The sequence below is a fragment of the Branchiostoma belcheri genome, unplaced genomic scaffold, assembly GCF_001625305.1.
Source record: "Branchiostoma belcheri isolate BF01 breed outbred unplaced genomic scaffold, Haploidv18h27 scaffold12, whole genome shotgun sequence".
In the NCBI taxonomy this organism is placed as follows: domain Eukaryota; kingdom Metazoa; phylum Chordata; class Leptocardii; order Amphioxiformes; family Branchiostomatidae; genus Branchiostoma; species Branchiostoma belcheri.
The window spans coordinates 189,136-212,186 of NW_017802602.1; the positions used below are offsets into that span (position 1 = coordinate 189,136).

At 45.9% G+C, this 23,051-nt stretch overlaps 1 protein-coding gene across 6 annotated transcripts in view; it reads right to left on the reverse strand.

Annotated features, from left to right (window-relative positions):
* Nucleotides 1–442: 442 nt before the first annotated feature.
* LOC109462755 (protein flightless-1 homolog) overlaps nucleotides 443–23,051 on the reverse strand; it is a 27,790-nt gene continuing 5,181 nt past the window's right edge. The window contains exons 1-23 of one of the 6 annotated variants that reach the window (XM_019759336.1): nucleotides 21,096–21,287; nucleotides 20,256–20,340; nucleotides 19,283–19,442; nucleotides 14,510–14,589; nucleotides 13,214–13,302; nucleotides 12,648–12,781; nucleotides 11,983–12,029; nucleotides 10,565–10,630; nucleotides 9,506–9,591; nucleotides 9,202–9,361; nucleotides 8,365–8,480; nucleotides 7,971–8,094; nucleotides 7,702–7,786; nucleotides 7,082–7,172; nucleotides 6,702–6,815; nucleotides 5,112–5,223; nucleotides 3,128–3,214; nucleotides 2,734–2,830; nucleotides 2,412–2,601; nucleotides 2,176–2,236; nucleotides 1,834–1,980; nucleotides 940–977; nucleotides 443–698 (exon numbers count right to left, since the gene is read on the reverse strand). In XM_019759336.1, the coding sequence (XP_019614895.1) occupies nucleotides 458–698; nucleotides 940–977; nucleotides 1,834–1,980; nucleotides 2,176–2,236; nucleotides 2,412–2,601; nucleotides 2,734–2,830; nucleotides 3,128–3,214; nucleotides 5,112–5,223; nucleotides 6,702–6,815; nucleotides 7,082–7,172; nucleotides 7,702–7,786; nucleotides 7,971–8,094; nucleotides 8,365–8,480; nucleotides 9,202–9,361; nucleotides 9,506–9,591; nucleotides 10,565–10,630; nucleotides 11,983–12,029; nucleotides 12,648–12,781; nucleotides 13,214–13,302; nucleotides 14,510–14,589; nucleotides 19,283–19,442; nucleotides 20,256–20,340; nucleotides 21,096–21,169 (2,484 nt within the window). In that variant the 5' untranslated portion in view covers nucleotides 21,170–21,287 and the 3' untranslated portion in view covers nucleotides 443–457. Of the gene's footprint in view, nucleotides 699–939; nucleotides 978–1,833; nucleotides 1,981–2,175; nucleotides 2,237–2,411; nucleotides 2,602–2,733; nucleotides 2,831–3,127; nucleotides 3,215–5,111; nucleotides 5,224–6,701; nucleotides 6,816–7,081; nucleotides 7,173–7,701; nucleotides 7,787–7,970; nucleotides 8,095–8,364; nucleotides 8,481–9,201; nucleotides 9,362–9,503; nucleotides 9,592–10,015; nucleotides 10,082–10,564; nucleotides 10,631–11,982; nucleotides 12,030–12,647; nucleotides 12,782–13,213; nucleotides 13,303–14,509; nucleotides 14,590–14,801; nucleotides 15,214–19,282; nucleotides 19,443–20,255; nucleotides 20,341–21,095; nucleotides 21,288–23,051 lie in introns of those variants that run through there. The other 5 variants (XM_019759332.1, XM_019759334.1, XM_019759333.1 and 2 more) reach the window with 5 other exon arrangements.

The window sequence follows — 23,051 nt, forward strand, 5'->3', positions numbered from 1 at the left end:
TTCTCGGACACGGTGAAGAAACCTTTCTCATTGGAGCATCGGAACAGCCGCGTGTGCCGCATGAACTCCGCATCCTGGGGTCAGAGGGAAGAGGTCAGCAGGTTAGGTTACATCTTCATGTCTGATTTGTAGAGCCGAGTAGGAAAGGAAGGAAAGTCCACAAGCCTGAAGGGTCAAATAAATAAATAAAAGGGTCAAAGTTCCCAAAGAGTCAAAGTTCCAGAAGGATCAAAGTTCATCTCACCTCCTCGTACTCGGTCCGGCCGCCCAGAGCCACCCAGAAGAAATTCTCTGGTTCCTCCCCTTCATTCAGGATCTGCACACTGTACGAACCCTGCGGAACAATAACAACAGTTAACAACAACACAGTCAACAAGTCAACAACAACACAGTCAACAACAACACAGTCAACACCTGCACAAGTCACAACCTAGTCTTGTGTTCAATCTCGTAGACATCAAACTTTGGAGGTATGTGTACCTTTCATGATTGATGATTGATGAATTTCTACTAACTGCAACGCATGATTTATGATAACAGAAGCTGCGGGAGTTCCCGCCTGTTGCCTTACATTCGGGTTGATGTCGTTTGAGACGTCCTCCACGAGTTTCGCCTCGTCGGGCTCGGAGCAGCGACCGATCCACACGTACACGATCCCGTTCGTCTCGTCATTGTCAAACGGAACCTTCAGGATGTAGCTGTGCAGGCAAAGTGTCAGTATTAACGGATACCTTTAAGTTTTATGATTGTTGTCTGAAAAGTTAACCCTTATCCTGTTGGCATTTTTACACGAGAAATACCCACAAATCATACATATACAGGGTGCTATATAGATGGTACTGTATGTGCAACCCACATACTGTTTTTATATTCACTAAGTACTATATGACGTGATGATGACATTTTAAAGAGATTCGGACAAAATCCCCAGGAACTCACCAGAACTCGGAGTTGAGCAGTTTTCCCTCGGCGGGGATCTGTGGGGAAAATCAGCTGGTTTGTCATCAGGTTTGAGATACAGTCTGGATGTCTGAAAACATCCTCAGGTACAAATGTATAAGTGTTAAAACACCCTCTCAAACTTATAAAAATGTAAAAACTCTCAAAGAAACTCAATGAAGGAATCAACTTGGAACCATTCCCGTAGCTGCTCCCAACTAACCTTTCACATGTACTAATCCCTGCCTGAACAATAACCTCTAACCTTTAACCCTCTGACCCTGACCTCTATACAGAACTCTGGTACAGAGACAAAGACAAAGTGGCCAACGCTGAAGTGCTGTCCCGTGCCGGCCTACCAACCATGTTCACCCTGCTTAGGCAGCGCAGACTTCGCTGGTTAGGCCACGTCCGTCGAATGGAGGATGGTCGAATCCCCAAAAACCTTCTCTACGGAGAACTGATCTTAGGAAAGAGAAGCACCGGGCGGCCACAGCTGCGGTTCAAAGATGTCTGTAAGAGGGACTTGAAGGCTCTAGATATCAATACAGAGCACTGGGAGGACCTTGCTGATGACCGCGCTAGATGGAGATGCACACTGTCCAGGCAACTGAATACCGGAGAAGCCAGACTGATGCGCAATGCAGATGAAAGGCGAATCCGTAGGAAAGATAGTTCCAATAGAACTGAGTCAGTCTATAAGTGTGAGAACTGCGGCAGAGACTGCCATTCACGAATAGGACTGTTAAGTCATAGTAGATACTGTAATTAGATGTTAAGTAGGATTTACCATGGTCAGTATTGACCGACGGAGGCCATATATATGGTACAGAGCAGTATCCTAGTAATTGTTTTACACAATCTTTGTACAATATTCCCCTCCTGACCCCTGACCTGTATACACCTGGTGCAGAGCGGGCTGCCGTTGGCCCTGATCTGGAACAGCGACGGCTGCGGCTCTGCTGGTTTGTCCTTCCTGTGACCTTGGTGGATGATGAACTTCTTCTTGAAGTGGGCCAGGAACTTCAGGTTTTCTTGTTGCTGCAGACAGAAGCAGTGGTGAATAAATGGTTACTTTAGGTTTGGAAAGACAACGGCAACAGGAAACATTAACTTTCAACTTGTTGGTAAACATGTTACAGCTGCAGTTACTTACTGGTCTATTCTTACTAAGACTTAGTGTTGTTACTAACTAGTGTTAGACTCACCTGGTTTGTTCTCACACCTGAAACTCACCTGGTGTGTTCTCACCACCTCCAGTTTCCCGGGAAACAGTGACTCAAACTTCTTCTGCAGGCTGTGGAAAACAAGGGAATATCAATGACTCAGCACTTAGTACTTAGTACACGCAGTTACTGATCAACAATACATTAAGGCTTTAAGAAGTTTAACATCATTAAGTCTAGCAGCCAACCTCAACAAATTTCATGCTCACTTCCGTCTGTAAATACCAAGAAGTGCTGCAGGCGTACCTAAAAGTGAAAGTGAGCCAGCCCATGTTGCTTGCGTCTCGGCCCTGCCAGAAGTAGACGACACACTGGAAGTCCTCCTGCTCCTCCTGCTGCTCCGGAGCATCCTCCTCCTGCTCCTCCTGCTCCGGGGTCTCCACGGGAACCCAGTAGCGGCACAGGAACACGTAACTGTCCCCGCTGTAGAAGTGACCTGGGGTTATAGGGCAGAGGGTAGAGTTCACAGGCACAGATTATTGATAAAAACAGTTTAAGACATGAAAGAGTGAGAGGTAATACACAGAAAAACTTCTTGTCTCTATATTGTACCAAAACCGTTCCTTACCGATTTCCTCTTCAGGCAGCCTGACAAACTTCTTCCCCTCCAGAACAAACGACTCCATCCCGTCCAAATCCTCGTTCCACTCTTCCATCAGCTGCTCCTAATGGCACAAATATGTACATCGATATCAGGCAAATATAGCAGGCATGCAGGTTACTAAATATACTTTACACAGAGCACACTAGTTTCTACTACTAATACTACTACTCCTACTACACAGCTACTTCCGAGAATCTACTACTACTGTTACTACTACTCCTCCTCCTCCTACTACTACTACTACTACTACAGTAACTACTACTTCTACTACTACTACTACATGTAAATGTAGTACTACTACTACAACTAGAACTACTTCTACAGGAGAACCCACAACACTAGGGGGGAGGTAACTTACGGCTTCAGCAGCGGACATGGAGGGCTGTCTGGGCATGAAGAGCGCTGACAGGTCTGTCTTAGCTTCCTTCTTAGCCTGATCCTCGTCCTAAGGAGATAACAAACTTTAAGGACACACTTAAGGAACAGTTTCAGAAAGGTCATTCAAAATCACAGCTATAAGCCTCAATCTGAAGTCTGTCCACAGGGAATATATAATAATCATTTCAAGTTTTATTGAAAGAAGATGGGTTTACAAAAAATATGGGGTAAACTAACAGCTAACTACACACAGTTAAATTCCTCAACAACTTCAATCTGTGGAGAAAAGGGCATTATAATTAGTTACTGGTTGGGACAGCCTCTAACTTATTCTAAGTTAAACACAATTAATAAAAACACACACACACTAACATGCACACACATAAAGAAGTCAGAACATGCACATACACAGAGAAGACAGAAGTCATGCACACATATGGAGAAGTCAGAGCATGCACACACAGAAGACATACATGTAACATGCACAAGTGGGTGGGATCAGTCACACAGAGGAAGGGGATAAGTACAGAAATGTTTTACCTGTGGTACCTGCCAGGCACCTGTGCAAGGTGAGTCCACATTAGGCTATCATGTTACCTGCTACAGGTGGCTACTCTGCAACTTAAGACGACTTCGTTACAGTCTAACTACAGAAAATGTCTAGTAAGAATTTCAAAAGAAGGTTGTTACCTGCTCTCGGCAGCGAAAAGCGTCAGAGAAATGTTACTGTAACTGAGCCAGCAGATGTTACCACGGTTACATCTCCATGGTTACAGGGTTTCCATGGTGACGAGAAGAAGACAAGTTGACCTGTGCGCCATGACGGGGCTGCTAGTGTCAGACTATCAGTGGTCAAGCAGACAAACTCTCTACTTTTCAGGTTTTTTAAACAATTATTGAATCATCATTCTGCTTCTCCTGACTGTAGTTTCAGTCTAGCAAATGGTTGTGGGGAGTAGCAGCAGAATGCTTGCCTTGGAACTTAAGAGGTCCTGGGTTCGAGTCCTGACATGCCACCGATCTTGTGCCCTTGGGAAAGGCACTTTACACGAATTTCCTCACTTGTATTGTCCTGTCCTGTATTTGTCCTCTGCGTTGGTGGCAGCATAAAATAAGTTGAAATAACTTGAGTGTGCTGTCGCCATGTCTAGTCATGAAATGTCGAAATTAAGAAAAACGGTTGCCATGGCAGCAGCCCCACCAACCTCTTCCTCCTCATCCTCCTCCTCCTGCTCCTCCAGGATGCTGAGTGACTCCAGGCTGGTCCAGGGAGTGCCGCTCCCCAGGCTCCCAGCATCCTCCCTGCTCTTCTCAAACGCCTTTTCAACCGCTACGTTCACATGCACACAGTTCAGTACCAAATAAGGACTGTACTGCCAAATAGGGACTGCATGCCCAAATATGGGCTGCAAACATGCAAACAATTTTTGGTACAGGCTTTCCATACCAGGTTACCGAACAAACGAGCAGAGGAAATGCAACAGTGGGGTGACAGACTGATGTGACATTTACACAGAAGGGTGCAAAATACATGTACATGTATGTGGTGCAACAACAAGCAACAATTGTGGCAGACAGACAAAAACTGGTTGCATCACGGGTACAGTTCCTTCTTACAGTATAAAGCTGCTTACACAATGCTATCTTTGACTTTGAGGAAGGAAAGTGGAGGACTCAATGTATCCAGAACTCTGCCTGTGCCTGCACGGGTTAGGATCAGGCACAGTTCTGGATAGTCTCCTCAGATCCAAGAACATAGATTTGCCCCAGACAAAACCCCCACCCAACCCACCAAACCCACTCGACCCACGCACACACCCAGCCAGCCTGCCCGACCCACGCACACACCCAGCCAGCCCACTCGACCCACGCACACACCCAGCCAGCCCACCCGACCCACGCACACACCCAGCCAGCCCACTCGACCCACGCACCCACCCAGCCAGCCCACCCGACCCACATACCCGTTTGATCTCCGGTCCGCCCTTGTGCGCCTCCTCTGCACTCTTGGTATAGTCCACAGGAACGATGTCGTCCCAGCCGATGAACTTGGACTTAAACACCTGAGTCTCTGTCCTGCAAAGGTCAATCAATCAATCAATGACAATAAAACAACATGAGAGCATGTTCATGCTACTTCAGTCTTTTTGAGCTGGGATAAAAATGCCTGAATGACAAGGAAACATACATTCTTTTAGTTTTGCAGTGTCCTCAACTTTGTTACCTGTTTCTTCATTTAATTTTGTGGAAGCTACCAAATCAGATTAAGATCGAATCTTGTCAATTTTTCTTCCACTTACGACATATGTTTGACTCTGAACCAACACTGGTTTCTGCCTAGCTCTGTCCTGTTGTAGTGACCATGCAGACAGTTGTACACATTGTTTTTCAGCACAGTGGAGACAGGTTATACATGACGTAGATGGCACACATCATGCCACTTGGATGTTGTTGTGCTTATCGTAGACTACGGGTAGAATGAATGGTTACTGTGACAGGTTTGCTGGTTTGTCTATGAGGGCAGCTTGTATACATTTACGATGTGTTAATACACAAGGTGTCTCCCGCAGATCTACCACAGTGGTAGTGATGACGTTATTGTAGTACTACACACTTCCCTGGCTACTGGCTTCCACTGGTGCTTCCAGAATGACCCTACATGAGTAGACAGGTGGGCACTATGGATTGGGTTCTAAATGGGTGGTAGATTCTGTGTTCCCATTCACTCCGGGCCTGACGTCAATTGATCCCGCTTCCGACTTCCGGAGAGTCAGCGAGTGAATATTAACACAATCATCTGACGAAGGTTGACGAGATCGATGGTGAGTTCCCTTCTTGTGTGAGAACAAAGTTTGAACTTAACAACTATGCAATGCCCCATATGGGGTCTAAATGCTTGGGTCAGTGGGAAAAATTATCTGAGGGGATTCCAAAATGTGGCCACAATGGAAAAGATGGCAACTAGCACCTTTGTGCATTGTTTTTGAATCCTGCGACTCAAAACTTCAGTTTGAACTTGCAGTTTTGTTAGATCTGCCAAGTACAGTTCTGAATGGGGGCTGGAATGAAGCTTACATCTAACAGGACACAACCACTATATGAACGGGGGTGATCTGTGCACAGGCTACAGCCGTGAGAAAAAAAATCATGCAGTCTGGCATGCACTGTCCAACCCACTTTTCCCTGATCGCCCCCTCGGGAGTTTTGGTATAGTCCAATGGGAGGATATCGGTCCAGTCGGGAAACCTGCACTTGAAGGCCTGAGTCTCTGTGCTAAAGGAAAGGATGTCAGGTTAACTTTGACCCCTGACCTAGAGGTCAAGCAGCAAGTTGACCCACTCATGTCATGGGTCCTTCAGCTGCTTCCCAAAGTATACAGTTTTCTTTTACAGGCTCAAAATACAATGTTACAGTATTACTACATGTAACTAAGTGAGCCAACATTCTTCAAAAATCCTTGTGGGAATGAAATAGAAAAAAATCAAAATTAGCATCTTCAATCTCGTTTCCTGATTTTGGTGAATGTCTAACTAACACACAAAATAAAAACCTACCCTTCCTGCACTCTTGTTACCATGGCAACGTCCGGTCTGGGCAGCATGTTGCAGAGTTCCTGGGAGAGCTTCAGCGCCGCTGCTCGCACCAGCCGGGTCGACTTCCGGCCCAACCTGCGGGAAGGGGGCGCAGAAACAAGGATCAAGGTCAAACAACAAAAACTTTCTGCTGACTTCCTGCCCAACTTGTGGGGGGGGGGGGCACAAACAAATGTCAAGGTCAGTCAGGACAAAAACCTTCTGGATTCAACTGTTGGAATCATATTCTATTCATATTAATTTACATAACACATCCACTTTTATCATATTTACTGACACATGCATTTATTTACTGCAGTACCACACTTGTCTGCTAGAGGGGGTACAAGTACTGTCCTTACCACACAAACACGTCGGAGTAGCAGTCCAGGATGTAGACGTTCCTGGTGTTCAGCACAACCTTCCGCAGCCTCTGACCCGCCCCAAGCTCAACTGTGTGCAGGAAAATTGGTGTGTTTTTCACAGTAAGGCCACAGCAAATAAATTTTATGGATGACATCTGCGCGCGCACATTAATTTTCGCCTGATTTTGGAAAAAAAAAACAAGAAATTTTGTTGCCTTCTGACAGTGGTCAACATACCGAAAATGGGCAAAGGCCATGTCGGAAGGTGGATGGCAGATAACTAGGAAGAGAGGAGACAAGAAAAGGCTCTGATTTATTGTTTTGTTTCTTACTTTGATGCAGTGATATGTGATTCTGGCTGTGTATATGTGATGTTCCTACTCAATCAAAACCATTTGTACAATGATTGAGTCAAAATTTTACATCGTAGGGACCTTGTTTTTTTTCTGCCCGCCTTGTTTTTTTTTCGCCCGCTCGCATTAGATTTGGAGTCTGCAGAGGATGTCATCCATAAAATCTACTTGCTGTGGCCTCCATTGCATGAACCACAAATGTCAACATGAAAGTAGTAATATCCATATAGACAGGAGATAGATGTTGTGAGGAAGTTTTCCCACCTTGCGGCAGCTCCAGGTACCCCATCCCCAGGCACACTTGGTACAGTCTGGGCTTGGGAGGGGAGAAGTCTTCTGGCACGTGCGGCTGGGAAAACAGTCATTCATAACTCATACATGGTGAGCCAATTTGAAAGTAGAACTATAGTCAGTCTGTGCAATAATATAGAATAAACTCAGGCTTTCATTGAGTACTTTATATTGGAGAACCTTAGTTAGACATGATACAAAGAACACAGATTTTTTACCCCATTCGCAGATGGCCATCTTACCAAAATCTCATCTGGCAGCCCTCCCAGGAGCTCCCAGAATGCCTTGGTCTCCTGGCCCTGTCGGATGACGCTGATTTCCGCCTCGTTTTTCCGCTCGTTTTTGTTGATTTTCTCGGCCATCAACCTGGGGAGGGGGGCAAGACATGGCAGTTACATGACTGTTTTGTGACTGTGACGTCTTAAAATGTCCATGTAATGTCCATAAACTGACAGAGTGCAAACTGTCCTGATTCTGGTCCTTGTATTTTGAGTTTGCCCAGCAGCTAGGTAAAAAGGTAGATGACCTTTAATTTGTTATTCCACTGACCTATCACCTATCAACCGACCCTTTGGCCTGCTCTTTGTGATTTACTTGTCTACTCTATTCTAGTCACACTTTGACCTATGCCCTTACCTGGCCTTTGTCCTGGTGTTGAGCGTTGACCTGTGACCTGCCCAGATGTAGATCCTGAGCCCGGCATCGAGCAGGAAGCTGAACCTGGGGTCGAGCGCGCTCAGGGTCACCGGAACCTGGGGGGGGGGCAAGTGGTCAACTTTAGTCTCAACACTGGGCACAAGTACAGCCAGATATTCATGTTGTCATACATGCAACAACTGACAACTAAATGACATGATTGTGATCATGTGATGTCCATGTGACAGACATGTGATGTCCATGTGACAGACATGTGATGTCCATGTGACAGACATGTGATGTCCATGTGACAGACATGTGATGTCCATGTGACAGACATGTGATGTCCATGTGACAGACATGTGATGTCCATGTGACAGACATGTGATGTCCATGTGACAGACATGTGATGTCCATGTGACAGACATGTGATGTCCATGTGACAGACATGTGATGTCCATGTGTCAGACATGTGATGTCCATGTGTCAGACATGTAGTACTTACTGGCTCCAGGTGGATGTTGTAGGTTTTGGGGATGCTGACACGGTACATGCGCACAGTGTACTGTGTGTTCTGTGGTACTTACTGGCTCCAGGTGGCTGTTGTAGGTTTTGGGGATGCTGACTCGGTACATGCGCACAGTGTACTGTGTGTTCTGTGGTACTTCCTCGGTACATGCGCACAGTGTACTGTGTGTTCTGTAGTACTTCCTCGGTACATGCGCACAGTGTACTGTGTGTTCTGTGGTACTTACAGGCTCCAGGTGGATGTTGTAGGTTTTGGGGATGCTGACTCGGTACATGCGCACAGTGTACTGTGTATTCTGTAGTACTTACTGGCTCCAGGTGGATGTTGCAGGTTTTGGGGATGCTGACTCGGTACATGCGCACAGTGTACTGCGTGTCCTCCACTGTAAAGAACCCGCTCGCCGTGCCGCCCTCGATGTACGAAATGTTGTGGTCAAAAACCTCCAGAAACTCTTCACTCTCGTCAGCTGCAGGGACAGCAGAAAGACAGTGTAAGTAACATCAAGGTCAGATGAACAGCAGGGGAAGTCAGACACTGTAGCATGAAGGTCAGAGGAACAGCTGGGGAAGGTCAGACACTGTAGCATGAAGGTCAGAGGAACAGCAACGTACTTGCTCCTCCCTGATGGTTCTACACTCGGCTCCCAGAAGGTTCCTCAAGTTGACGGAGTGGATCGCGGCGCAGGCTTTCTTATCCAGCTGCCAAGGAAAACAGTGGTTACCATGGCAACTTCACACAACATACCTCATCTCTGACATCAGTTTCTATAAAGTATAATCATTGTTGATGAATTGTTGCAAGATTAAAATGTCAATTTGAAAATCTTTTCAATTGTAAAACTAAAATCTCCACTGCACATCCAAGTTGTTCTAAGATACCAGGCTGGCAGATGCAGAGTCAAGGTTGTTCTAACATTCTCTCTATTTACATGCAATTTGTAGTTACTGGTCTTAATTTCTAAGGGACTTTACGTGAGCAATATTACAGAAGGGTGCATGTTAGTCCAGTTGCCTTTAGACAGTAGAGGGGAGAATGATGTGTAGCAAAAATTCTAAAAAAAGCATGCCTGTGACCCTGAAGTGGAGGGAAACACAAAGGAAAGAGAAAAGAAAGGAGCCTCACAGAAGAATCTTTGCCAATCCAGAAGAAAATCTGCCAGTTTTTCTGTTCCTGGTCTTCTATGACTGTCTACGGAGGGGAGGCAAAAGAAGCAACAGGAAGGGGGGAGAGGGCAACGTTAATAGAAGAACAGAACAGAAGCAGCTACAGGATTTACAGGAGGGAGGAGCTGAAAGAAGAAATCAAGACAGATCTTAGGAATGTCGGAAAACTGACTGCAAAATGTGAAGAGACAAAAGAGTGATGAAGGCCTAGGTAAACAGATATGTTGACTGCTGGGACAGAAAATAGCGCAAGACATCTACAGTACTGAAAACGGAGGAACAAAAAGATGTGCAGGTTACAGCTCAGGACAGAGCAAACCAAACCAAGAGGGCCACGACAGAGTGAAGCAGGGGAAAAGGAACACTTGTTTGTTTGTCCTGGTACGGAACAGAAAGAGAAAAGGAAGTGTTAAAAGTGGTCAAGGGTAGTGACCCCTGCTGAAATGGGTCAAGGGTCGTGACCCCTGCTGAAATGGGTCAAGGGTGGTGACCCCTTCATGTGTCTTACTGAGGCATCAGCTCCGATCCAGTAGAAGATCATCCAGTCTGTGTTACCCTGGTCGTCACAGCTGGTCTGGGGGAAACAAACAAACAAACAACAGTGTAAAACTGACCCCTGATCTCTAACCCCTAACCTCTAACCCATCCAGTCTGTGTTACCCTGGTCATCACAGCTGGTCTGGAGAAAAACACACAGAACAGTGTAAAACTGACCCCTGACCTCTAACCCCTAACCCTGCAGGTCATCAGAGCTGGTCTGGAGAAAAACACACAGAACAGTGTAAAACTGACCCCTGACCTCTAACCCCTAACCTCTAACCCTGCAGGTCATCAGAGCTGGTCTGGAGAAAAACACACAGCAAAACAGTGTAAAAATGACCCCTGATCTCTAACCCCTAACCTTGCACCTGTCATCACGGCTGGTTTGGAAGAGCAGAAGGTGCTTACTGTCTAGAGGTGCAGTCTACCACAGGTTTGTGTGTCTGGTCTCCATTTTTGTGCTAACAATTATTTACAAGTTCTGTGCTGGTACACCCACAGACATAGAGTGAGGTGAGAGTGTGAGTTACAATGTAGGGTTCTGTGCTGAACTGGATCAAGTTTGTACAGGTACCTGCTGTCTCCCCAGAATGGACAAAAGGCAAGTCAGAAACATTGTCAGAAAAATGTCAAACAGGCCACGGGGTAGTTTTTATAAGGCCACAGCAAGTAAATTTTATGGATGACGTCCGCGCGCGCATTGATTTTGGCCTGTTCCTAAAAAAAAAACCAAGAAATTCCGTTTCCTGTAATTATGACCAAGATCACGACAGTGCCGCAAAGTGGGCTCGCCACCCTTGGTCACCAAGTATGTGAGCGTTAAGGTCGTAAAAGCATGCGGAAACGTTGTTGTTGACTGGTACGTACTTGATGTCGGCCAGGGTCAGAGCTAACTTTACTGTTTTGATGATGAATAAAAGACGTCATGCTTGTGACACTGTGTCACCTCATTCAATTTGTGTCCTAACATTTGTCGTCTCTTAGTATATTTCTAATCTAGACATCTTGTTTTTTAGGGCCTTTCTTGTTTTTTTTTCGCCCTCTCGCATTAGATTTAGGGTCTCCAAAGGACGTCATCCATAAAATTTACTTGGTGTGGCCTAACCGTCATATACATGTACTTACATCTACTAAATCACATTCTTAGGGCTTATTACAATTATGCAAAATGCAACATTTACAACAAAGATCTCAAGTGCACATAATTATACACGTCATGGCTGAAACGCTTTTCTCTGGTTAAAAACAAAACTTACAAACTACATGTGTACAAAGATATGAGACAGGTAACGAGCCCAGTCTAATGAGCCAGGTGTAACAAGTTTGTATGAGACAGGTAACGAGCCCAGTCTAACGAGCCAGGTGTAACGAGTTTGTTGCTCCTACCTTGAGGATGATGTAACAGTCTGCATCGTAGAACTTCCCGTGTTGGGCTGTGGGGAGGGGGGCAGAGGTTAGTTCTACAGCTGTTCTGCTACGTGCATGTCTGTCATTATAAACTCACATACAAAAATATTTAAATGACTTGTACACGTGGTACTGATTATTGCACAATTATATTTCCGAAAATAGTTTCCCCAGGTTGCTGAAGTATAGGAAGTAGAGGTTTTCTTTTACACAACCATCACCTTGCTTATGTTTCCAGTCACTAGTGAGCAGCTCTGAGGCAGGTGTCTGATTGTCACCAAAATGTAAGCAAGGTGAGATACAATGCTGGTTGTGTAAAGAGAAAATTTCTGGATACGACAGAACTAGACAGACACAGTTCTGGAAATGACAAGCCCTTGGGAAAGGCACTTAACACACATTTCCTCATACAGCCAGTCTCTGAAAGCTGTCAAAAACTTTAGAGTTTGGCGTTAGGAAGAGCATCCAGTCAGTAAAAACCGTGCTTCAAAAAAAAGACTTGCACAGGCTTGCTGTTGTGCACCTCAGCATGCTGAGGGGCAAATGACAAGCCCAAACATGCACCTGTGCAAGCACGTCTATACCCCCGATTCAGGGAATCAATGACGTAAAACTCGGATAAGAAGAAGAAGAAGCAGTCTGACCTTCCTCGATGAGAACGGGGAGGAAGTTTTCGATCTGCCAGACGGTGACGCCGGCCGTCTGCCCCGTGTCCTCCGTGAAGAAGTCGCTGTAGTCCAGCTGTGGTCGCTCGAGGCCCTCGTCCCAACGCCTCGGCCTGGGGGGACACAAAACTGTCACTAACAAACAAACAAACAAAACAAACAAGCTGCGGCCGCTCCAGCCCCTCTTCCCCCTGACAGGGCCTGGGGGAACATGGGAAAACTGTAACTAACTAGAAATATGGTGGTCAGCTACAAGGATTTACATGTAGCTAGTTAGTTACACATACAAGTACTAGTGACATTTGCTAAGGAAATACAAAATATTTACCTTCGCATGTGGTCTGCTCTGTTAATTCAAACAGGAGTCTAAATCTTTCCTGTAATAAAACTGCAACAGGATATAACCCAACACCACTTACCAAGGTGACAGACGTCTCTGGTTCAGGTCATTGACCTTATTTGTTTGGAGAAGAAGAAGAGGAAACAATAATTTTGCCTTCTGTAAACATATTAACAAACAAACAACAACATTCACATGTACTGACTTTGCCTCCTGTCTGTCTCCCTCCTGCTCCTGGTCCTTGGTCCACTCCTTCAACCTCTTGTTCTTTTCTTCTGTCACTCCAGTCATACCCTACAAGTACAACACAGCACAAATGTGTACAGGTTATATACATGTATACTGACAACTGAGGGAAAAGTAGTACCACACTGGAAGGCTTACTGGCTGATTTCACTTGAGCAGAGTGAGTGCAGCTCTGAGCAGCCACTGTTGTTGTTATTCTTGCCTAAGTCTGTGATTTTTCCATGACTTTTCCTCAGAACTGGCCTGGATGTTTGTGTTTTTATTACTACACTTTCTGCAGCCACTGGCCATGGCTCAACAGCCTTACTGGCTTACATAACCTCAAACCCAGCGGCCATGATCCCAGGCTGGGAAACTCTCCCTCCAGCTTTGTCACAGGTTTGATTCAAAATGGGGGAGGGGGGCAGGGAAAGACCCAAATACTGAAGTATACAGGTTGACCAACACAGACACTAATGTTACATGGTCTGCAGTTATCTAACCATTACACATTCTGTATTACACACACAATGATGCACAGCTGCCACTAAACACAGATGAAATACAATAACAGAAGTCAATTAAAGTTCTTACCATCTTGAAGTGACAAGTCTGTTCCTCCCAACTGTATAGACTGTAAACCCTTAGTGCTGTCTAACCTACCTGTCCAAATGTTTCATTTTTAACTCATTACAAAAAGTTTGACTGTTCAAGCTTAGAAAAGGTTTACAATGAAATTTGCCTATGATCCTATCTTCCAGATTTGTGAAATTTGAGTTGAAATGTTGGTGTCTGGCCCTGACACCCGACTTGAGCATGGCAGACAACATGGCTGACTATGCTCATGTTGTTCAGGTGTGGGGTTATTGTTTTGTAAATTTCTATTGTTTGGCAGGTGGGAAAACTCACAGCTCAAGTACAGGGTTCACACCCACACTAACGAGGTGAGCTTCTAGCTAGGCTAGGGAAAGAGATGTTGTGTTTCCTGTTTCAGTCCTGAAATAATTAGGATGGGTAGGATTATCTTTTTTTGTCATCTCCAGCAATCCAACTTAGATCACTAGAGATTAAAATAGAAGTGTCCTCATTCAAGTTTTACTTTGTCAAATTGCATTGTATAAGCAAGGAGCTCCTTGGATCACTAGAGATCCTCAAAGTCTACAGAAAAAAAGGAAAAAAAAAATCCCTACCTACCGACCCTCATATTTTCAGGAGACTGGAACAGGAAACACAACATTTATTTTCCTAGGCCTCAGTAAATGTAGATCTGTCTGACCTTGAGAACCTTGTCGCTGTCCCCAGCTGTGTCCTTGACCTTCCTCAGCCGCATCTTCCGAGCCAGAGGGTCCTTGGAGGCTGCAGGGAGAGACTTAAGTCAGAATCATCGACTATCGTAAGGAAGTCAACATCACAGACATACTACGTACAGAATCTGACTTAAACAAACCATCTTCCTAGCCCTGGGATTCTAAGAGGCTGCTTACTTTATGTTTGCTGCAGCAAGAATTCATGGTCTCATAAAAATGGGGGTTTTGTTTAGGTAATTGGTCCGCTGCCCAGGAACTTACACTTCCGGCTGTCTTGGTTAATCTCTACCACCACGATACACTCCTGTCTGTCTTTCTCCACTGTCTTCCACACAGACGTAAGGAGCTCCGTGTTTCCTGCCGCAATGTCTTCAAACACGTCTTCACACACCACGCCTTCTTCAGCATCTGCCTCCTTAAAGACAATGGCTCCTTCCTCAAACCCCTTCACCTTGGCGGCCACGAGGTCCCGAACACACACTTTGGTGTCCTCCCAAGAAGCTCCCCCTGCCTCCCACTCGGGTACTGCAGCTCCAGGGTAGGGGAGAGCCGGAGGGGCGGGGCCCTGCTGTTGCCGTGGAGACCGGGGTAAGGAGGCTGCCAGCATTTTCTCCAAGGAGACCAGCAGTTTCTCGCAGGCTTCGTCCATGGAGGTGGCAACGTGCAGGAACCAACTGGGGGGTGGGGGAGGGGGGACCGGAGGGGGTGGGGGGACCAGGGGGGGAGGGGGTGGGGATACATAAGGGGGAGGAGTGGGAGGGCACAGAGGGGGGTTGGAATGTGTACAACCGCTCTCGTAAGTTAGGTTAAAGTTTCTGCACGCATCCTTGGCGCTCCCGTAATGTCCCTCTTCGCTGTATCTGCACGACAGGCAAATGTCTCCGGTCAGCTGAGTGGCTCTGTGTGACAATGACCTTGTCCTTGCATTTCTCACAGTAGACTCCATGGATCCAGAGCTTATATCACAGTGTTCAGTACAGTAAAGATACTTCGTCAGTCCGCATGTGTCCAGTGCTGATGGCACACTGTGTTTCAGTCAGGAAGACACCCGGTTTGTCCGCCTTTGCAGCTATTGTTTCTCACAGTCTGACTGACAGGGTGCTAAGAACTGGCTGCTAGCTGCAGCATTGGGACATCTGAGGGCAGTCTACAACAGTTACAGTACTGTAAATCACTTTATATTTGCGGTAGCAAAATTTCAGTCTGAAAAAATTATGGACATGTTCACGGAACTACATGTTCACGGTGCCAGCAGGTGCAGAAGGAAGAAAGTCTGGGAATTATTTTTGTTCGCAGTAATGATAAATTTGCGGTAGAGAAGTGACCAAGAATACAAAAGTATCACAAATATAAAGTGATTCACAGTGTTCTCACTGTCTGCGGGCAAATTCCCCAGCACATGTGCCAGCAAGCCTTCGCATCACAGGGGGTGGCGCAGAATGAGACCTTCCAACAAAGTTCTGTTTTTCTCAGTACAGAAGGCTTCCCAGCATCTGCTATCTGCTCTGCATCTGTACAGGTTTGTGTGGTGTGATCGTTTCAACAGTCAACACTGGTGGCATCAGATTTCGTTTTATAACATAAGAAATTTTTGGATTTACAGCCACCCCTGGGAATAATGGATTCTTCCACCTCAAGACCACTTGTGTGGTTTGATGGCTGTCAGGGTATCAAATTACAGGTATTGGTATCAGGTTGAAGTTTTGGTATTTGGTGTTATTAATAGAGGATGGAAGTTATAATTTTAGACCTCATGTTCATGTGTCTACTCAATCATTACAAAGATATATTTGATCAGACCGTACCATTATAATTATGGATGTGAAAGATAGAGGTGCTGTCTCCACCCCTTCTTGAATGGATTCCCCCCAAAACGGGACATAAACGCCCTAAAACCAAGGACATCCTTGGGTAAACTGATGACGAAGCTTTGGGGGGTCCAAATCATGCCATACATACAAACAAGCCAGCGTAACGCCATGTCTATATGCTGTGCGTATTGTGTACTTGGCTGCCCCTCCCCCCGGCACCTGGTCTACAGACTAGAACTTGACCTGACCTTGACCTGGGCTCCAGACCTCCTCTGCTTCACCTGTTCACAAACACACAGGTACAGAACATGCACAGGTCACTGTCAACCCAAGGGGCATGCATAGGTCACTGTCAACCTGGGGCTCATGTACAGGTCACTGTCAACCGAGAGGGCATGCACAGGGCACTGTCAACCCAGAGGGCATGCACAGGTCGCTGTCAACCCAGAGGGCATGCACAGGTCGCTGTCAACCCAAGGGGCATGCATAGGTCACTGTCAACCCAGGGGCCATGCACAGGGCACTGTCAACCCAGAGGGCATGCACAGGGCACTGTCAACCCAGAGGGCATGCACAGGTCGCTGTCAACCCAAGGGGCATGCATAGGTCACTGTCAACCTGGGGCTCATGTACAGGTCACTGTCAACCCAGAGGGCATGCACAGGGCACTGTCAACCCAGAGGGCATGCACAGGTCGCTGTCAACCCAAGGGGCATGCATAGGTCACTGTCAACCCAGGGGCCATGCACAGGGCACTGTCAACCCAGAGGGCATGCACAGGTCGCTGTCAACCCAGGGGTCTTGCACAGGTCACTGTCAACCCACGGGGTCATGCACAGGTCACTGTCAACCCAGGGGGCATGCACAGGTCACTGTCAACCCACGGGGTCATGCACAGGTCGCTGTCAACCCAGGGGTCTTGCACAGGTCACTGTCAACCCAGGGAAGGGTCACACACATGCTAAACCAACAGTTCTCTGTGCATGAGCAGTAATTTGTGAAAGACAAGGGAAAGTGGACTGTGATGGTTGCCGAGCATTCAGCCAGCCCGAGGCTCATTCCTGCCTGGACGGGAGACTTTGTACACCACAACCTGACAACACAGGAAGGTCCTGTAATATTCTGCACAGCGTGTTACAATAACTATCAATGTGAGTCGGGTGTCATGTTTTTAAGACAAATTCTGAGAACAGCACAATTCTGAACTTGGTTCCTGGTTGTAGTTTTGTACCAGTCTGCCCAGGCAGGAGCCAGCCTGAAGTGTGAACGCTGGGCACACCAGGAGGGAAGGTGGGGAGAACACAGTCATAGCAAGGAAAACAACAAACACTAAACTCATAGGAAATTCAACTCTACTACTGGATAAATTTCCAGACATTTCAAGTGACATCCACCACTCTTCTTCAGCGTCACTAATGAACTAACAGAACTCGTTAACACATATTATATGAGTAACTGGGAAAAAAACGATTGAACATGACAAAGACTCATACAGTCATTGATACTAGTAAAAGACATTAGGTAGTTCCTATGGTAAAACAACTACTGAGAGCTCTACACACAGTCCTCTCTTCCGGTTTGGTTGGTTTGTAAATCCATTTATACAAAACACTGTAGCACTAAACTCTGTCTCTAATGGTTACAAACTTCTAGTACTTCTTACAGGCTTTTCTCTGTAGCTTGGTGATGAAGGTCGAGGCCAGCATGGCAGAATACATGGTGACCAGCAGCCATGAACTTCAACTTGACACACTTTAAGTAACTGCAACACTGGACAGGGTCCACCAGTACTATTCACAACCTTTCATACAGGTGCACCACACCTTACTATAACACTTACACGTGTGTGCAGTAGGGGACTGTTCAGGAACTATACAGGGGGGATAACACATGTGTACAGTAGGGGAGTGTTCAGGAAATATAGAGGGGGGATAACACTACACATGTGTACAGTAGGGGAATGTTCAGGAAATATGCAGGGGGGATAACACTTACATATGTGTACAGTAGGGGAATGTTCAGGAAATATAGAGGGGGGATAACACTACACATGTGTACAGTAGGGGACTGTTCAGGAAATATACAGGGGGGATAACAGTACACGTGCACAGTAGGGGACAGTTCAGGAAATATACAGGGGGGATAGCACTACACGTGTGTACAGTAGGGGACAGTTCAGGAAATATACAGGGGGCACTACAAATGTGTACAGTAGGGAAGTCTTCAAGAAGTATACAAATATTAGTAAGTGCTTAGACCTTACATGTTGACTACTGTAAAGACAGGTACTGAGGTAGACAATGTTGGCCTAGTTCTACCCACTCCAGATCACTACTGACTCTCCCCTTACACCAAACACACATGAACCCTCCCCAGGTACCCCTTAGCCTCGTTGCCTAGCAACAGAAGAACCTGGAAATTTGACACCTGCCGCAGACGAAGGGTGTGTAAATGTCGGGCGGCCATATTTAGAACAAAGGTCAACATAAAGGTCGTTGGCAAACAGTAAGCTGTTGAGTTTAAGGACCTTCAATTCAACTTCTTACTGGGGGAGGGCAGATGTAACATGCAAGGTATGGTGTGCATATTTTTCTCTTTTTTTTCCAGGGTTTCTTTAACTAAACGATGTTTGTCTTTGTTATCAGAGTTTGCTTGTTCATTTTGTTTGCAGAGCGGCCCACAATGACACTTGCAGAGCGGTCCGCCCATTTTTTTTTAAGTGTACCACATCATTACTGGTGTTTCTTTGTTGACTTCCTGCATATTTCCCATACTTCAGAGTCCACGCACCTGTCTGTCAGCCAGGGTGGCAACAACAATGTAGCCTGGCACTTTGGTACAGTTAATGCTACTGTTACTGTAGGAGGGGGTACTCACGTTGCTGCCCGTGAGGGGGTTGGGGTATAGGGGGGTACAGGAGGGGGTACTTACGTTGCTGCCCCTGTGATGGTGAGGGGGGTGCACCTGTAGCCAGTCTGAGCTGATGCTGCAGTGAGAAGTCGATGTTGTAGAACTCCGGCCCGCTGCCGGTTTTCTTCTCTTTGGGCTTCGGCGGCATCACCAGGTTCGGGTTGTCTCGGATATCCAGCGTCTGCAACATGGGACGGCATTAGACTAACCCTAACTCACACATTACACTAACAGTTACTGCAACACACACATTACACTAACCACAACCCACACATTACACTAACTGCAACAAGGGATGACATTAGACTAACCGCAACCCATACATTACACTAAGCGTAACGGTTACCACACTGTAACCCACACACAGGATGTATAACCAAGGCCAGACCCACACTAACCTTAACCCACACTGTAAACCACACACACAACTTATAACCCACATCATAACCCACAAACAAGAATTATAACCCACACCGTAACCCGTGTACAGAACTCACAACCCACACCATAACCCACACATAGGACTTATAACCCAGGTTAAACCCACACAGAAAACTCTGACATTAACCCAGGCCTGGCATCACACTCCAACATTAAAGGCAAAGAAACATTCAGTGTACAAAATATTTTTTGAACTACAGCAAAAATTAGGTTGCCCATCAGAATTTTAGGTTGCCCCACCGATAAGTTACTACTTTCCTCAAATTAAGTAATGTTACATACATAAGCCTTTGACAATATTTCTAACAGGCTTTAGTTAACTGATACTAGTCATAGCCATTAATACTTAAAATTAAAAAGCATCTGCCGGATACAGTGGTGCAAGCCAAGTCACCGTGGGCATGATTTTGGGGGGGGGGGGCATTTTTAAAATTCAGGTAGCACACTGGGCTACCTAGGTTAAAAAATAGGTTGCCCCAAGTAAAATTTGGTACCCCGGGGCAACTGGGCAACCAGGTATTTTGCACGCTGCCATTAGTTACATCTTCCTTACCTCCAGGTCTGTGAGAGCGTGGATGGCATCAGGCAACGTCACTAGTCTGTTTCTGTTCAGGATCAGCCGCTTCAGTTTCCCACATCTAAACAACAAACAACAGGTACACATGTAAATAACAAACTACAGCATTACATGTAAACAATGTTTGATAATTATGTATTCTGTCATTTTTTAAATCAAATTTGCCTCCCAGTCATAAATTTGCCTTGAACAAAGGAGTAAGCTGACTGGAAAAAAAATGCAGAACCGTGGAACTCATGGAACCACTTCTGCATAGTCTGTGGCAATTATTAAATTCTTCTTGAAAAGTTCTTCTCTAATAGCTATAAGATGACCTTCTTAAAACAGCCAATAGGGCCAAGATGCCCTTTATCACCATGGAAAGTATTCATTTGGCCTGTTGCATGTCCTTTCTGGACCTTTAAGTTCCCTCAGAAATACATCAGATCCTGCAGTACCAGTAGGGACTGTGTGTGGGGAGGATATCAACAGTTTAACTTTTAATCTATCCTAGAAAGGAATCAGGTGAACCCCAGGGAAAACACCACCTTCTGTCACTTGACACTGTAAGGATTTTGGACACTGAACAAGACTATTTCTCGAGAGGGGTGAAGGAAGCCATATACATCAGGGCCCATCACCCTACATTGAACCGCGAAGGGGGTCGACATCATCTACCAGATACCTTTGACCCAGTGTTGACGTCACACTTCAAAGAAGCCACGTGACAAGCTTCACTGGGTCAGTCTACTGAGGAAGACCAGAGTGACTGGTCGAAAGCTAGACTAGGTGAGAGAACTTTTGTGTTGGACCAAAAGTTTTAAGTTTTAACATCACCTTCTGTCGTTTGACTCTTCTCCTAACTTTGCTCGCGGCGGAGGTTGTCTGTCACGAGGGCGGGGCTTTCCCATGTTGTCATGGAAACACAGCGATATTTCTCCTCACCAAAAATGTTGTACATTGGGAAAAGTCATTTGGACGGGATTCTGTGGTTTGCTTCCTTATGTATCAAATTTTCAATCAATCAATCCTCCGCAGGCTTCATGTTAGAAGTGTGGTAGCTGTAGACAGTTCAAATAGGCTTGTTGTTCCTCAGTATCAAATCTTCAATCGATCAATCAATATATACACCGCAGAATTCATGTCAGAAGCATGTCAGCTGTAGACAGTTGTTTCCAGAGGCTTCTGTAGTCAGTGTGGACTCTCCAGGTGTCCTTAGATGCCCCCACTTCATACAGGGATCAAATCTTGCGTCAGTGAAGGTAAGACATCCAGGTAATAATGAGATACGGCCAAAAAACAGCTACTCAAGCAACTGGAAATTATTTTGGAAAATCTTGGACGACCTCAATACAAGATAATTGCCCTGGCGAGACAGAGGCATGGCCAGTTTGCTCTTTGTTTGGTCCCAAAGTCTTCAAGTCTGTTTTATAGAGTGCTTGAGGATGATTATAGATTTACTAGCTACACTCTTGACTTGAAAAGGCGTGAGACAACTTTATGGCTTAAATGGTTGGTTTAGTTGCAGTAAAGCCTTGAGAATGACGCCCCTCGTGTCTTGTGTTCATGGCTCAGTTAAAGCGGCTGAAGACTCAGGGTGTTTCAGCTCAGGTGAGGGAACTCTTAGTACAATTTGTTACTGAAGTTTGTCTGTGAAAATCACAAAACTGTCACCACCAATAATATTATATAACTCTGCATTCACACAGCTCATACTTCAGGTGATTCTGACTGCCACTTAAACTTTCCAAAGAACAAGTAAAAAACAGCTAATTGTCAATTCTGCTGGGTTCTGACTGACAAAAATTAGTGACATTCTCATCCCACTTCCTCACGGACTCCATTTCCTGAAACCTGCACGTTTCAGCGACGTTTGTCTCAGCCCTACACCGTTACTCCTGCAGGTTTTAGCCTTTGACCTTCTCCAAAACGATTCTGCTTGAATCCACGTCCGTCAAGAACTTCAAGAACAATCGTTGAAATCCCAGACTCCTTCAGGTATGTCTACAAATAAACAAAGAAAGTCTGACGTCTACATTTTCAGCATGTGGTGAGGCGAGGTTCCTTTTCCAGGACGCTTTCTAAATACATGTTCTTTCCTCAAAATCTTGCCAGTATAACTCCAAGTGCGGGAGCAGCTTCTTGAATTCCAACTACTACTTCAGGTATACGTCCAGTGTCTTAGACTCAGCACACCTCCTTACAGACTCCTTGTAGTTTTCTTGAGTTCTCCAAGTCCAAGTTAACGAGACAGAGTAGCAGCTGTGCTCTGCATGCCTGGTGCATTATTAGTGACTGTTAGTTTCTGCAGGCTGACGTCACTGGTTAGTTATGGGCCAGGACTGTGTATGGGGGTTATACCGCTCCGTTATGGGTCTGTTTTTGTCAGGGTTGTTATAGGCCTGCATGTGAGCGCTGTGTATGGGGGTTATAGGCCTGCATGTTAGGGCTGTGTATGGGGGTTATGGTCATTCATGTTAGTGCTGTGTATGGGGGTTATGGTCATGCATGATAGGGCTGTGTATGGGGGTTATGGTCCTACATGTTAGGACTGTGTATGGGGGTTATGAGCTTTATCGCCATGCAGAGTCTCTCTGTAAACCTGACCCTGTTGCATGTAAGGCTGACAAGAAAAGTGTCCTAAACCCCATGCAGAGCCTCCCCATACACCTGACCCTGCTGCATGTAAGGGTGACAAGAAAAGTGTTTTTAAGCCTTTTGTTGTCAGCTGAAGTGGAACCACTCAGGCCACAACACAAAACCGCCGGCCTGGCTTCTGGGTCGGTGCAGGAC